This window comes from Malurus melanocephalus, unplaced genomic scaffold, assembly GCF_030028575.1.
Source record: "Malurus melanocephalus ecotype Western Australia unplaced genomic scaffold, MMel_1.1 scaffold_632, whole genome shotgun sequence".
NCBI classification, from domain to species: domain Eukaryota; kingdom Metazoa; phylum Chordata; class Aves; order Passeriformes; family Maluridae; genus Malurus; species Malurus melanocephalus.
The window spans coordinates 292204-304294 of NW_026623864.1; the positions used below are offsets into that span (position 1 = coordinate 292204).

At 40.1% G+C, this 12091-nt stretch overlaps 1 protein-coding gene across 1 annotated transcript in view; it reads right to left on the bottom strand.

Annotated features, from left to right (window-relative positions):
* The window catches only part of ITGAV (integrin subunit alpha V), a 44892-nt gene that overhangs the window by 13389 nt on the left and 19412 nt on the right, over positions 1-12091 (bottom strand). Inside the window, exons 6-19 of the mRNA XM_057383438.1 lie at positions 11110-11155; positions 9512-9637; positions 8767-8811; positions 8554-8597; positions 8402-8458; positions 7920-7972; positions 7258-7460; positions 5020-5211; positions 4878-4923; positions 4229-4330; positions 3444-3502; positions 2317-2471; positions 823-960; positions 224-291 (exon numbers count right to left, since the gene is read on the bottom strand). Of these exons, the coding sequence (XP_057239421.1) occupies positions 224-291; positions 823-960; positions 2317-2471; positions 3444-3502; positions 4229-4330; positions 4878-4923; positions 5020-5211; positions 7258-7460; positions 7920-7972; positions 8402-8458; positions 8554-8597; positions 8767-8811; positions 9512-9637; positions 11110-11155 (1334 nt within the window). The remainder of the gene's footprint in view (positions 1-223; positions 292-822; positions 961-2316; positions 2472-3443; positions 3503-4228; positions 4331-4877; positions 4924-5019; positions 5212-7257; positions 7461-7919; positions 7973-8401; positions 8459-8553; positions 8598-8766; positions 8812-9511; positions 9638-11109; positions 11156-12091) is intronic.

Genomic DNA, 12091 nt, shown 5'->3' on the forward strand with positions numbered 1-12091 from the left:
ATGGTGTACTTCTAGTGGAGACTGGGGTGGGAGTGTTGCATTACACACTAAAGCCATTAGGTTACAAAGCAGAAAATAGAAATTTCTTTAAAAGTTTAGATTGTATACATAGAGGASTCCTACTTATTTCAGCACATCCCTTAAAAAGAATTACAAGCTATCAAATTTTAGAATCCAAGTTGGGAAATCCCTTTTCCTTGTAGCATTTKTCTCATGTATTTACCTTTCTACTGACACCTCCAGCTTTGGTTTGCAGATATTATCATCCCCACAATCCAGCAGAATATGGGCCTATACAAAAATCAAACATATGCTRTTGTAATAATTTCTTCATCTGTTCTATAATATACATATAATATACATATACATCTGTTCTATAATATATATTTTAAATACTACTGTTTCACCACTACAGCAAAGGAAATTCTAAATAGCTAGTTTTCATCTCACTAGTCTCAGAAGAGAACAAATGAGTTTTTATACATGGGGAGAACTGTGTCTCCTCCTGACCTACTGCAATTCTAGGACTGATGTTTATACCTTAACCATCTTTCCATACTTGGAATAATCTCTTCATATTAAGCTGCATCTTCACTGATCTCTTTACAAACAGAAAAAATTTGTAAAAAAGGGCATAAACAGAAAAAAAAAAAAGTCTATTACCAAAAGAACATAATGCACACAGAGCAGCACAGTACAAGCAACATGAAACACTCCAAGCCTTCAAGACTGAACACTTCTAGACCTACCCTATTTTTTTTCCCCCAAGATTAACCTAAGATGTAGAGAGTTCCCTCTTTACAGGCTGTGCCTGCAGTGTACCTGTCTGCTCATATTGGCAGGAGTGAACTGGTTGAGGATGGGGTGCAGTCCTGTTGCATCTGCAGCCGTTCTGTAATCCAGACGGTATTCCATGAAAATTGTAATGGGAGTTAGCTTGTCTCTAAATTCAGATTCATCCTGAGGAAACCAAAGATTTGAACCACAATTAGCATGCAGCAGGCACGGAGAGGCCAAAACAGCATCAAAACTTCTGAGCTCTTTTCAAAGTAGAAAACCTGCACAATTTTAGCAGCAACATGACAGTTTAACAAAAGGAAAACTGGAGCATACAGAGATATTAAGTCATGGAAATCCAATGAAAAGGAGCCTAAGGGCTACACAGCTCTGCTCTTTCCTGTCAGACAAACCTATGTCTGCTTCTGAGATCCCTCAGAGATGCTCAAGTTAGGACTTTGGATTTTTTCCTTCCGAAAATTATTACTTGGCCCTTGGGAGTTGCTGACTTTCATGCTTATCAGACATTGATCCTRCCTTGCAGAGATCTTACAAACCATCTCATGGTTTAGCCACAGATTCAGTGTAAACTCTGCTTCATTTCTGATAGYAATGAAAATGACTGATTTTAGAACAGCTCATTTCAGGATCTTGCTTCAGAACRTATCTTCTGTGGGCAGAGATTTATTGATTACCTACGGTTTTATGATGATTTCATATAGGTCATGTGTCAATACTTTCTTTATAAAAATGTCAGGTGAAAATGTGCTAAATCTTCACTAACCCTGAGATCTGAGATGTTTAATTCCATATATATCCCACTCACAAAAGTCAGGTCAAAGAAAGTATTACCTACCCTCCGTGAATCCTTAATGATTACTATCATTTTTATTTGGGTTTTTTTTTTTTTTTTAGAGGGAAGTAAGCATTGTTTATGTTTAATTTATAAGTGCTCAGAGATAAATCTAAGCTGCACAGAACTCACATAGCTGCACACAGCTTTTTTTCTATTGATTTGTACTTTTAAATTGTGTTAGCATCTGTGCACATTTGTGGGGACGAAAACAGAAAGCCTGAGAAAAAGCAAACTTATTTCAAACTTGTCCATCAATTCAAGTATTTCAACCTTCTCCATCTCCTCTGGTATTTGATGATCTTGGTTTTTCAGTTGCAGGTCTGTATTTYTCTTCAATTTTTAACCTCCAAAGTAGGTGGGATCTCTGCTTATTCACTTTCCCATTCCTTGGAAATTGTAACTAATTTGGTGCCTGGATGACTTGGCCAAGAAGTCCAGAACAAAGTTCTGAATTCAATTTCCAATCTATTTAGGAACCAGGATGTTAGCAACAATAACATTCATCTTGTGACAGCAGCAGTAAGTGGGACAGATGTGTGGTTTTAGTMATTTCAGGTCTATCCACTGAGCACAAAGTTTTTCTGGCTTTTATTTTTTTTTATTTTTTTTAACCTCTAACACAATGAACTTGTCACAGACAATGCATCAAAAATGATTTGTCTAAAGCATAAATGGCTTCTTACCCTCAAGAAGGCATCGAGCTCCTCGCAGTTCATTTTGCCCCCCTTGGTGATTGTCATGTTCTTGGAGTGGCTGGGCTGTCTGCTGTGCAGGAACAGAGCTCTCCTTATTGCTCCCTTCTGCTTCAGTTTATCCAGCAGCAGCTCCACCTGGAAATCTGGCCAAGACAAAGGGTTTGGGTTAGGGACCTTTCTTTCCATTAAAYACAGTGCAGATTCCCCTCAGAAATGCAGCTGGACACTGATTTCAACTACAACAAAAACCCAGCGCTTGCCACTGTTAAAACTTCCAGTTTTTTCCCATTTAAAATCTGTTACTACACAAGTTCTCAAGCTGCCCTAAATTAGACTCTGCTTTATCCTTAAAAACTGGAAATGTGTAAGAACACAGATACTTTTATAATTTATAATTGCTGTAGAACTGCAAGAACTAAAGTCAGAACTTCTTCCCCCAGAAAATTTTAAAGCAATCTTTCATGTAACACTTGTGACACTGCTGCTAATCTAATCACTTAAAAGATTTTATATAGATAATAAAATTCAAAATGTGTATATAAACAGATATTTATCTGAGCCTTCCCTGATCACACCACCTCTATACATGCCACAGAAAATAAGGAAATGATTCTGCAACCAATAGATAAAACCCAATTGCAGCAGGCTGCTCGCCAGACTACAAAACCTCTTGGAGACAACTTAAAAACCCATTTGAAACAATCTTTTCCTGATTCTGCTCTGAGAATCTGATGAAAAAAGTCAGTGATATCAACCAGAAGGTCATGATTTCAACAGGATATGATAAGTCCCCTGTGGCTTGTCTGCTTATCTCAGGCTTAACAGTGCACATACTGAAATATTCTTGTGTAGAACTCCCCTCAATGAGAATTCCTTTAAATTCTTTAAAACACAAAGGCCTTTCCAAGACTAGTTAACCACGTGGTTGAACATGTGCTGAAAGTTTCAGGTCTGGTCAAGTGTCACTGAGTTCTCAGCAGTCCAAAAAGCCTGCTGAGGACAGGACAGATGTGACAGCGTGCTGCAAAGAGCACCCAGCTGCTTCAGYCATGAACAKAACTCATGTTTGCACTTAATACAAWAAGACCTTTTATTTCTRAATGAGYTGAACTTACTGAGTGAGTTYGGGAGCTTTCCTTTGCCGTCGGCTTTCAAGCAGAACTTTACTTTGAAGCTGTTTGAGAGGAGAAAAGAGAAATTAATTTCACAGTTTTTCTCACATTTTCTTCTAAAATTCCCCACTGTTTATTTCTGTTCAGATGTACGCTCTTTGTGAGATTCCAGCTCACTCCCAAAAACTATTGTCTACTGATGGAAGAGAAACTACAACCTATTAATTATTATTAATTAATTCTTGACAGAATTGTCAAGCAATGCAAAGCTTTGGAGTCTTGATTAACGTAGGGGGATCACCTGTAGACTGGAATGTTTCCTCCTGTACTCAAGTGAGTCTTTTTTCTTTTTAAAGCTATCATACTGAGCTGAAAAGAAAGTTAGCACCAGAAAGAAAAGTGRGTTTGGATAACAGCCCAGGAACCAGAAGCAAAGCCAGTTACAGAGCAGATCAGTGCCCAAATGTGTAAATTAGTGGGCAAAACCACTGCAAACGCTGTGTGAYGTGTTGACACCTTGGGAAGACCTTCCTGTGCCCAACAGGGACAACTGGCATTCTCTGCAGGCTTTGGGATCAGTCTGGCATCTACTAAAGGCAATCACTCCAACTGCTGTCAGATCTCTTCTTTTGTATTGTCTGTTCTTTCAGAAAAATCTGTGTTTGATTGTCTTTTTTTTTTTTTTAATTAGCTGACTAGACTTCCTGAATCCTTTCAAAATCAAAACTTATGGAATTAAAACCCAAGAAGTCCCTCCCCTCAAAGGAAAACACAGAAACTCTGCTTACCAAGAAACTTTGACATCTCCCAGTGAACAGGCTTTGTTTTCTGGGTTTAGGATGGTTGGATTAACTTCCAGGGCAGCATTTACTCTAATAACTGGTCTAGCCCTGCAAAGAAAACATCCTCTTGAGCAGCCTTCAACACCACATTAGACAATGACCTCCAATAATAAACACACACAATATTGAGTGAAACCACAAGATAAACAAAAAAACACTGACCAATGATGGAAAAGTGGGATGCTTTTCTATGCCCTTTCATTTCTATCAGCCAAAACATGGAAAACTGTAAAAAGGATATCCTGCCTACTATTTGCACAGACCAACACGTTTCCCCCAAATGAGCAAGTTGGGATGAGARCACTGGGATTGCAGTGCAAGAGTCAGCAGCTGCTGTGTCAGAGTCTAGAAAACTGCCGCTCAAAAAGCCTTGACGTCAGTTGATTTGTATTTTCTCCTAACTACATGTTACTGAGAAGGATGTATTTTAGACAGCAGATGGGTTTACTCAGTGAAAACAGCATCACACTGTTTTTGCACCTGCACAAGTTTGGAAGGTGAAGTGGCAGATTTTCAGGCTTCCCTGCTCCTGCTTCCTTTGGCATTTCCAGAATGCACTGAGGTGTCACTGAGGTGAGCACAGCAGGACCCTTACCTGTACAGCACCGCTGTGTCCACACCAAAGGCTCCAACAATCAGGTCTAGAAACAAAGGAGACACAGACACATTACCATTTGCTGTTTCTCAGAGATGACACTGCCATGARGCTGTTTAAAGGGCCACTTTGAGCAGAGCACCTGGGTATCCATTCTTGTCCACATCTGTGGCTCCTTTCAGTGAGTAGCCAAAGCTGGGGGGCATGGAGCGAGCTGCCCACTGCCCTTCCAGGACCTGGGATGGGACAGAGTTCAAACCACTGGCTCTCCCATTGTAGATGTACACGAGCCCTCTCTTGTCCTCTCCACCGTATGGTGCAGCAACTGCGATATCTGAAAAGCAAAAGAAGAATCGTCAGGCCCAAACTGGAACATATTGGTGCTTGTGTCAATCAATAATTGCAAATTTCACAGTCTCAGTGTGTGTCAGCAGGAAGGAAACACAACCATCCTTCAAAATGCTCAGCAACATTTGTTTGTTTGTTGCTCTTTTTGTTTGTTCTTTTTTTTTTTCTTTAATTACTGGATGCGGTTTTTTTCTAGAAAGTATAAATGTTTAACAAGAAAATATCACAGGCTTTTATGGGGAGAGGAAAGAAAGAAATAGTTCTACAAACACTTCTGCACTTTGGTGACTGACACACAGTAAAATCATATGGATTTGGGGTGCTTTTGACATTATTAAAACAACCAGAGTGAGTCACTGTTGGCAGCAAATCACAAAACTAAGTGGGACTCTTCCCAATTCATTTACATGCTCATGTTCCTCCAAAGGGTGGGACGTGTTAATAATTCTGGAAAATTTAAATCATCCTACAGCAATGGTAAATATGAAATTCCAGGCTATCCCAGTCATGGCTTGGCAGCATGCTTTATGGAGAACTTCCAGTTAGTGCAGTTATTCCACCTCTTAAAGCTTCATAAATTTAAAAGCACTCATTGTCAATGATTAATAAATAAAATGCTAATTAGACTGACTGTAAGGACAGTTTTACAAGTCCTTAGGATCTAATTTCAACATTTCCACAGTCAGTCCAAGGACCAAACATGAAATACAACACAGAATAACTGCACTTCTCCTTCCTCTTTTCTGAAATTTTAGAAAGCTTGATGAAAAGAATAAGGACTCAAAAGTTTACTGGTTTGTATTTTTGACTCATATTTACAAACTTTATGAAGACAGTAAAAATTCCAATCTTGCAGCATGCTGTGATGGAAAGCATTTTAATTAACACTCCCAAAATGAGGCAGAGCAATAAAAACAAAAACAGACTAAATATCAGCAAAGTAATTAAAAACAGGCAGCTTTTGCTATGATTTTTTCACCTACAGTGTGTTTCAGACTGAAGTATGATGGAATCAAAACATTTTTGGGATAATTTCATCAAATGACTAGAGTTTTGGCTATCAGCTGTAACCTTTCCAATGTGTTCTGTAAAGAGTTGCAGTGATAGCCTATCTTCACGCTGAGTCTGCATCCTGTTATCAACTAAAAAGGTCCCCTTCCAACTCAAATTATTCTATGACTTTAAGATTTCACCAAAAATTCATTAGAGTTACTGGGGAATTTGAAGTGCCAGTCTACTGCAATTTTTGATCTTTCAGAAAACACTTAGCTATCAAGCAAAATGTTAAAAATGGGCCTTTTTGGTGGAACTGAAATTGCCACTATTCCTAAGGAAACACTGGAGAGGGATGGGCATAACAGAGTGTTCTCCCTAGAATTCCTGGAAGTCTCCATCCCAACACTACATGATCCTTGCTTGCTTTGTTGCTTTTCACTCCTCTGAGAAAGTGAAAAGAATCAGGAAAGGGGTTTGAGAATCTTCTGCTCCAGTTCTGTCAGACTCAGATTTCTCTTCCAATTAATCACCTGACACTCAACCCTTGGCACATCTGGCTCTAGCTGCTATGCAATATTTCCACCAAATTCTCCCATTTGGAATTTAAAAAAAAAAAAAGCAACTATGCTTTTCTCAGGAAAACCTTTTATATACAAACATTTTCAACAAACAATCTGAATTAAAACCTTGTTTTCTGTCATCCTTGTGTTTCTAGAGATGAAAATCGACTTTAAGCAATGGAAAATTATTTTGAGGATGTTGTAAGAAGTCCCAGTGGAGAGTCAGGTATTTTATCAAGGTTTCCATTGTGGCCATGACTTAGAGAGCAGTCAGGTGGGGGTGTGAGAGCTAAAGCAATCCATGGTTTCAGGGGTTTAGTCTCTGCTCCATGCACCCATGGAACTCCTGCTGGCATTCCTGGGAGCAGCACACAAAGGAAAGGTGTCCAGAGCTTGGTGTCCCACACTCAGCAGGATCCCCATTCACCTGGCTGTCCCTGCAATCAGGGCATCCTGATCAATAATCCACATCCTACCATTGAAGCCATCCTGGTCCAGGTCCCCCAGGGGTGCGATGGAGCTGCCAAACCTGGCGAAGATCTCGAAGCCGTTCAGCTTTGCTGTCTGGAACCCTCCTGAGTGGCGCTGGAGGCAGATGGACACTTGGCCAACCTCCTGCAGCTTCCCATCCGAGCTCCTCTCCATAAACAGAGGGGCTCCAATGAACAGATCTGTGAAACTGCACCACAAAAGGACAAAACTCCTCAGCAGCTGCGGGAAAATGCATTCTCTGCTGCRCCCATTCACTCAGCACTGCGGCCAACACTCAGATCAAACCTTTAAATCAACTGAAGGCAAGTGTTTATTGGCAAAGTAAGCACAAATACACCAMAACTTAATGCACTTCAAACACATGTATTTATGTAGATAAACACAAAAACAAATCTCCCATTGTTAAAACAAAGGTGGAGTGTTAGCCAGAAAGAGTCGTGCAGATGTGTTAAGCCAGCAATGAGGACAGATATTTAGATTGTGGGAGAGACTTGTTCATAAAAGCTTTTTTTTTTTTTCTTTCCAGAAACAAATTGGGTGGCACTGGGGAGAAGAGGGAGAAGAGGGAGAAGAGGGAGAAGAGGGAGAAGAGGGAGAAGAGGGAGAAGAGGGAGAAGAGGGAGAAGAGGGAGAAGAGGACACTTACTTGTCCCCATCAATATCTGTGGCAGCCACCGAATACCCAAAATAGGCAGCCATCTGGAAAACAAAATCCAAACCAAACCTGTGAGCTGTAATGACAGAAGCATAAACAAGTTTACAAAAACCTGTATACAAAATACACTAGGGAGGTGATAATATATGCCACCAATTTTTTTTTTGTCTCTTTATATTTTTGCTTTTCTTCCTTACTCTGTTAGAAAATAAAACCACCAGTTACTTTCCCAATTTCCCCTTTCATGATCCCAGTTCTCTAAACAGGCAGCATTTCCTTTCTTTAAGTAAGAATAGAGTTCCTTCAGACTTCGGAAAGTTCTGCTTTTGTAAAAACTTTAGGACAATATTTTAGGACTAAACTTTTTTGGTAAAAACTCAGGGCAATAACAATCAGACTGTTATAGGATCTAGCACCCTAAATACTGTCCCAACACAGGAGCATTCTCCTGGTCACCCAGCACAGCCACACACCTGCTCTCCAGTGAAGTTGTACATGGAGGACATGTTTTTCCCGTTGTAAATGGACACCTGCAGGTGGAGAGGCACACATTACAGCACATCAGCAACACTCAACTTTTTTTTTTTTTAATCTATTGTAAAGTTTAATGTCTCAAATTTCCTACCATGCCCAGGGTTCTGGCTGCTCGTGGGACTCCTGACACAAAGTCTGAAATAAAGCAAGACACAGACAAGGTTCAGCTCCCAAAGCACTTTGGTGACTTTGCTGAACACAGCAGCTCATTCCCAGCACCTGAAGCATTTCAGCATTGTAGCACTGACCTGAAACATCTGCCCATCCTATTAACATGATTTTCTTACTGAAGCAAGGGGCTTACCTTCGATGCCATCGCCATTGAAGTCCCCAACAGCCACTGAATAACCTGCAGAGACAAGATCAGGCTTTAAAAACCTTAAACACTTCATCCTCTTTACACTCTTCATGGATCTCTATGCACAGTCTTCCTCTCTTCATCTTAAAATGCAATGGAATARATATTGCCTCAAAGCAGTTTAGACTGTGAAGAGCTCCATGAGTGACCGTATTTCACCAGCATCCAGGAATTTGAGATCAGAAGATGAAAAATTTTAAATTTTCATCCTGGGAATTGTCCTGGTWTGTCCTTGCTTTWTTTTCCTAAGCCTGGTTAGACATAKATGAAGCAAAAAGATGAATTCTCACTCYTCTAAGGGACTCCATTGTTTTTCTTTCAAAATATAATTATTTAACATTTCTATTTTGTTTGTGTAGATTATTTAGAAACAGCTGCTTTTAAAAAACAAACAACCACCTATGTRACTAACTTCTCACATAAAARTCATAGCTCAGCCATTCCCATATTYAGCCTGAAYCAGASAAAATCATRGAAATATTTCCATTTATTTTGTCATCAGTCCTTTTTGAGTCAAGCCTATGGCAAATTAACTAAGATTACATCATAGATAAATTACTGCATTTTCAGGTATGCCACTCTCTTGTTATCTGTTAAATACTGAATTAATAGCTGTGCGATGCAGATGCAAATATCACTGGTGCCAGGGAGGTTTTCAGGCAGAGGTTTCTCATTTCCCAGCATTTCTCACCCAGGTAGCTGTCATCAAAAGCAGCACTGGCAGGTCTGGTGGCTAGCTGGTCCTCATACTTGGTGCTGTAGACTTTGGAGTCATATTTGGCCACGATCTCCGTCACTCGGTCAGAAATCAGCTGCCCTGCAGAGAGAGGAAACAGCTTGGAACCACACAAAGTGTGAACTCACTCACCAAAGGGACTCATTCACAGGGTGCTGCCCTCGAAAGCACAGACTCCTCCACAATGTGACCATAAAAGAGTTCAACTGCAGCAGGGACAGCAGGGGAGATATGGACCCTGCTCCAGCAAAAACCTGAGCACACATTGAAAATAAAGGGCAATCCTCCACTGAGGCAGGGCTATAAAGGCAGTGCTCAGTTATTGTGAGCTTGTGGTTGTGCAGAGCTGAGCCCTTTGGACACTCCTGGCCCAAATACCCCAAAGCAGGAACCTCTTTTGGCAGACAAGAAGCCAACAAGGTGAGCACAAATGAGACGAGCACAGTGCATGCTCTCCGTTCTCACGTCATCAGCCACTAGGTGGTGACTTCATTACATTCTTTTCCTTGAATTTAAATGAAAACTTGAATCACCAAAAAAACCAAAACCCCATTCAGAATGCCACTTGCTACACACACATATTCACACGTGTATGAAGTGTAGAGAAAACTCCTCCTCCAGCAGCTCAGGATGTGGAATAAAAGTTTAGGATGAAAAATCTAGTTATTGGAAGTATACTTTAGTCTTCTATTCAGAGCCAAGTGGGCTTTTTTGGTAGCAGTTGCAGAATAAGGTTATTCTGGCAGATTAAGCACCACTTTTGCCAAAAAGCAATAAAACTAATACAGGAACTTAATTAAATTATATTGCATCTGCAGTTTAACTCCAGTCGTTCCATTTTGTTCATCATTTCAAACACAGGACTGGAACAATCCTCCCGTGCTGCTGCTGCACCTACAGATAGTCTGGCATGATACAGGAAAATCTAACATTACTAACATTAATGAATGTTAGTAATTACATTAAAAACCAGGAGCAGGGTGTGGCAGTTCTGCCCTGATTACAGTGGTTGCAGTTAGAGGATGGATAATCCTGCAAACAAACTCTGACTGAATCCCACGGGAGCAAAGGACACAGGTAACACCAGGCAGAGGTAAAATGTGCCCTGTGGCACAAAACAACAAACACAAATGCAAAACATCTTTGTCATCAGAGGAAAATTATGACATTTCTGTAGAGGGGATATTTCTCACTGAAATTGTACACTTTGTATGTGTGTCAAATTAAAAAAATATGTAGGTTTTGAAGAAAAAGATCCTAAAGGAAACTTATCCTGCTGAAAAAAAAAAAAAATCCACATTTCAGGGAAAATGCCTTAAAAGTGATCATGGAATTATTTAAAACATAAAGGACATCCAAACTCTAGTTACTTCAGCCTTTTATCTGTGGTTGCCTTGATTATTCAGGAGATATTCCTAAGGATGAAGGAATATTTCTGTCAATTTTCTTACTGACAAAGACTCTGACAGCACCTGGAAAAGTGTGGATAAAAATGACGGAGTATAAACAGAAAAATCATAAAGGTCAAACTCTCTGTGACTGAAATATCTCACCTTGCCAGTAAAAGCTTCCAGGTCCTCCAAGCAGCACCCTGTCTCCCTTAGAGAGGAAAAAAAAAGAAAAAAGACAGAAAGAAAAATTAAAAACATGTGAAGCACATCTAAAGCCAAAGAACACATCCTATGTTCATGGGAAGAAATCCCTTGCACGTACATCACTGCAGCTCCACTGACCACCACACCTTTTATTTTTTGAGGGAGTGATAATTTGAAATACATCTCTTAAAATGCTAACCAGCAACCTTCAGTGACTATTCCACCCGTTGAAAGTTCTAGGCAGAATTGTTTTCATTTTAATAGAACTTTCTTCTCACATAAATGAACAGCAACAGGAGTACAACGGGGAGAAAACTTCAGGACTGTTAGATCATGGATTTAGGTCAGTACACAAAACTACTGTCAACTTCAGCCTCTGCCATTTTCTGTAACTTATCACCAGAAAAGTTTAATTCAAAATAACTGTGATGTAATTCCTCCACTCCATATTTCTTGGCACAACTGCAATTCACAAACCATTTTATGAAACTTTAACCACATTTGCTATCCCAGGGTTGGGAATTTGCTCTCTAAGTATTGAATTAGGCCACAGGCTTGGCTGCATAATTAAGCCACTTATTCAGGTTTTAATCCTAAAAACTCTTATATTCACCACTCAGAAAAATCTAGGTCAGACATTTGGAGGTACAGCCCAGCTTGCCCGGTCTAGGGTTTTGGATTAGAGCCCAAAGTTGGTTTTAACTGGGCCTGGAGTCTGTACAGTGACCCTGAGGGTGTGTGCAAAATAACCCAAACACTCACAGTCCTATCCTGCACTTGGCAGTTCCCTTTGGAGTCAAACCAAGAGTGGCCTCGGGCAAAGAGTGAAGGGATATGACCTAATCCTGAGRTGTGAGGAACCCAAAAAAGCCCCATTGCAAAAAGGGCTGGCGTGGTCTTTGCACGTCCAGACCCTGCTGAACAATCTCACTGCACAATA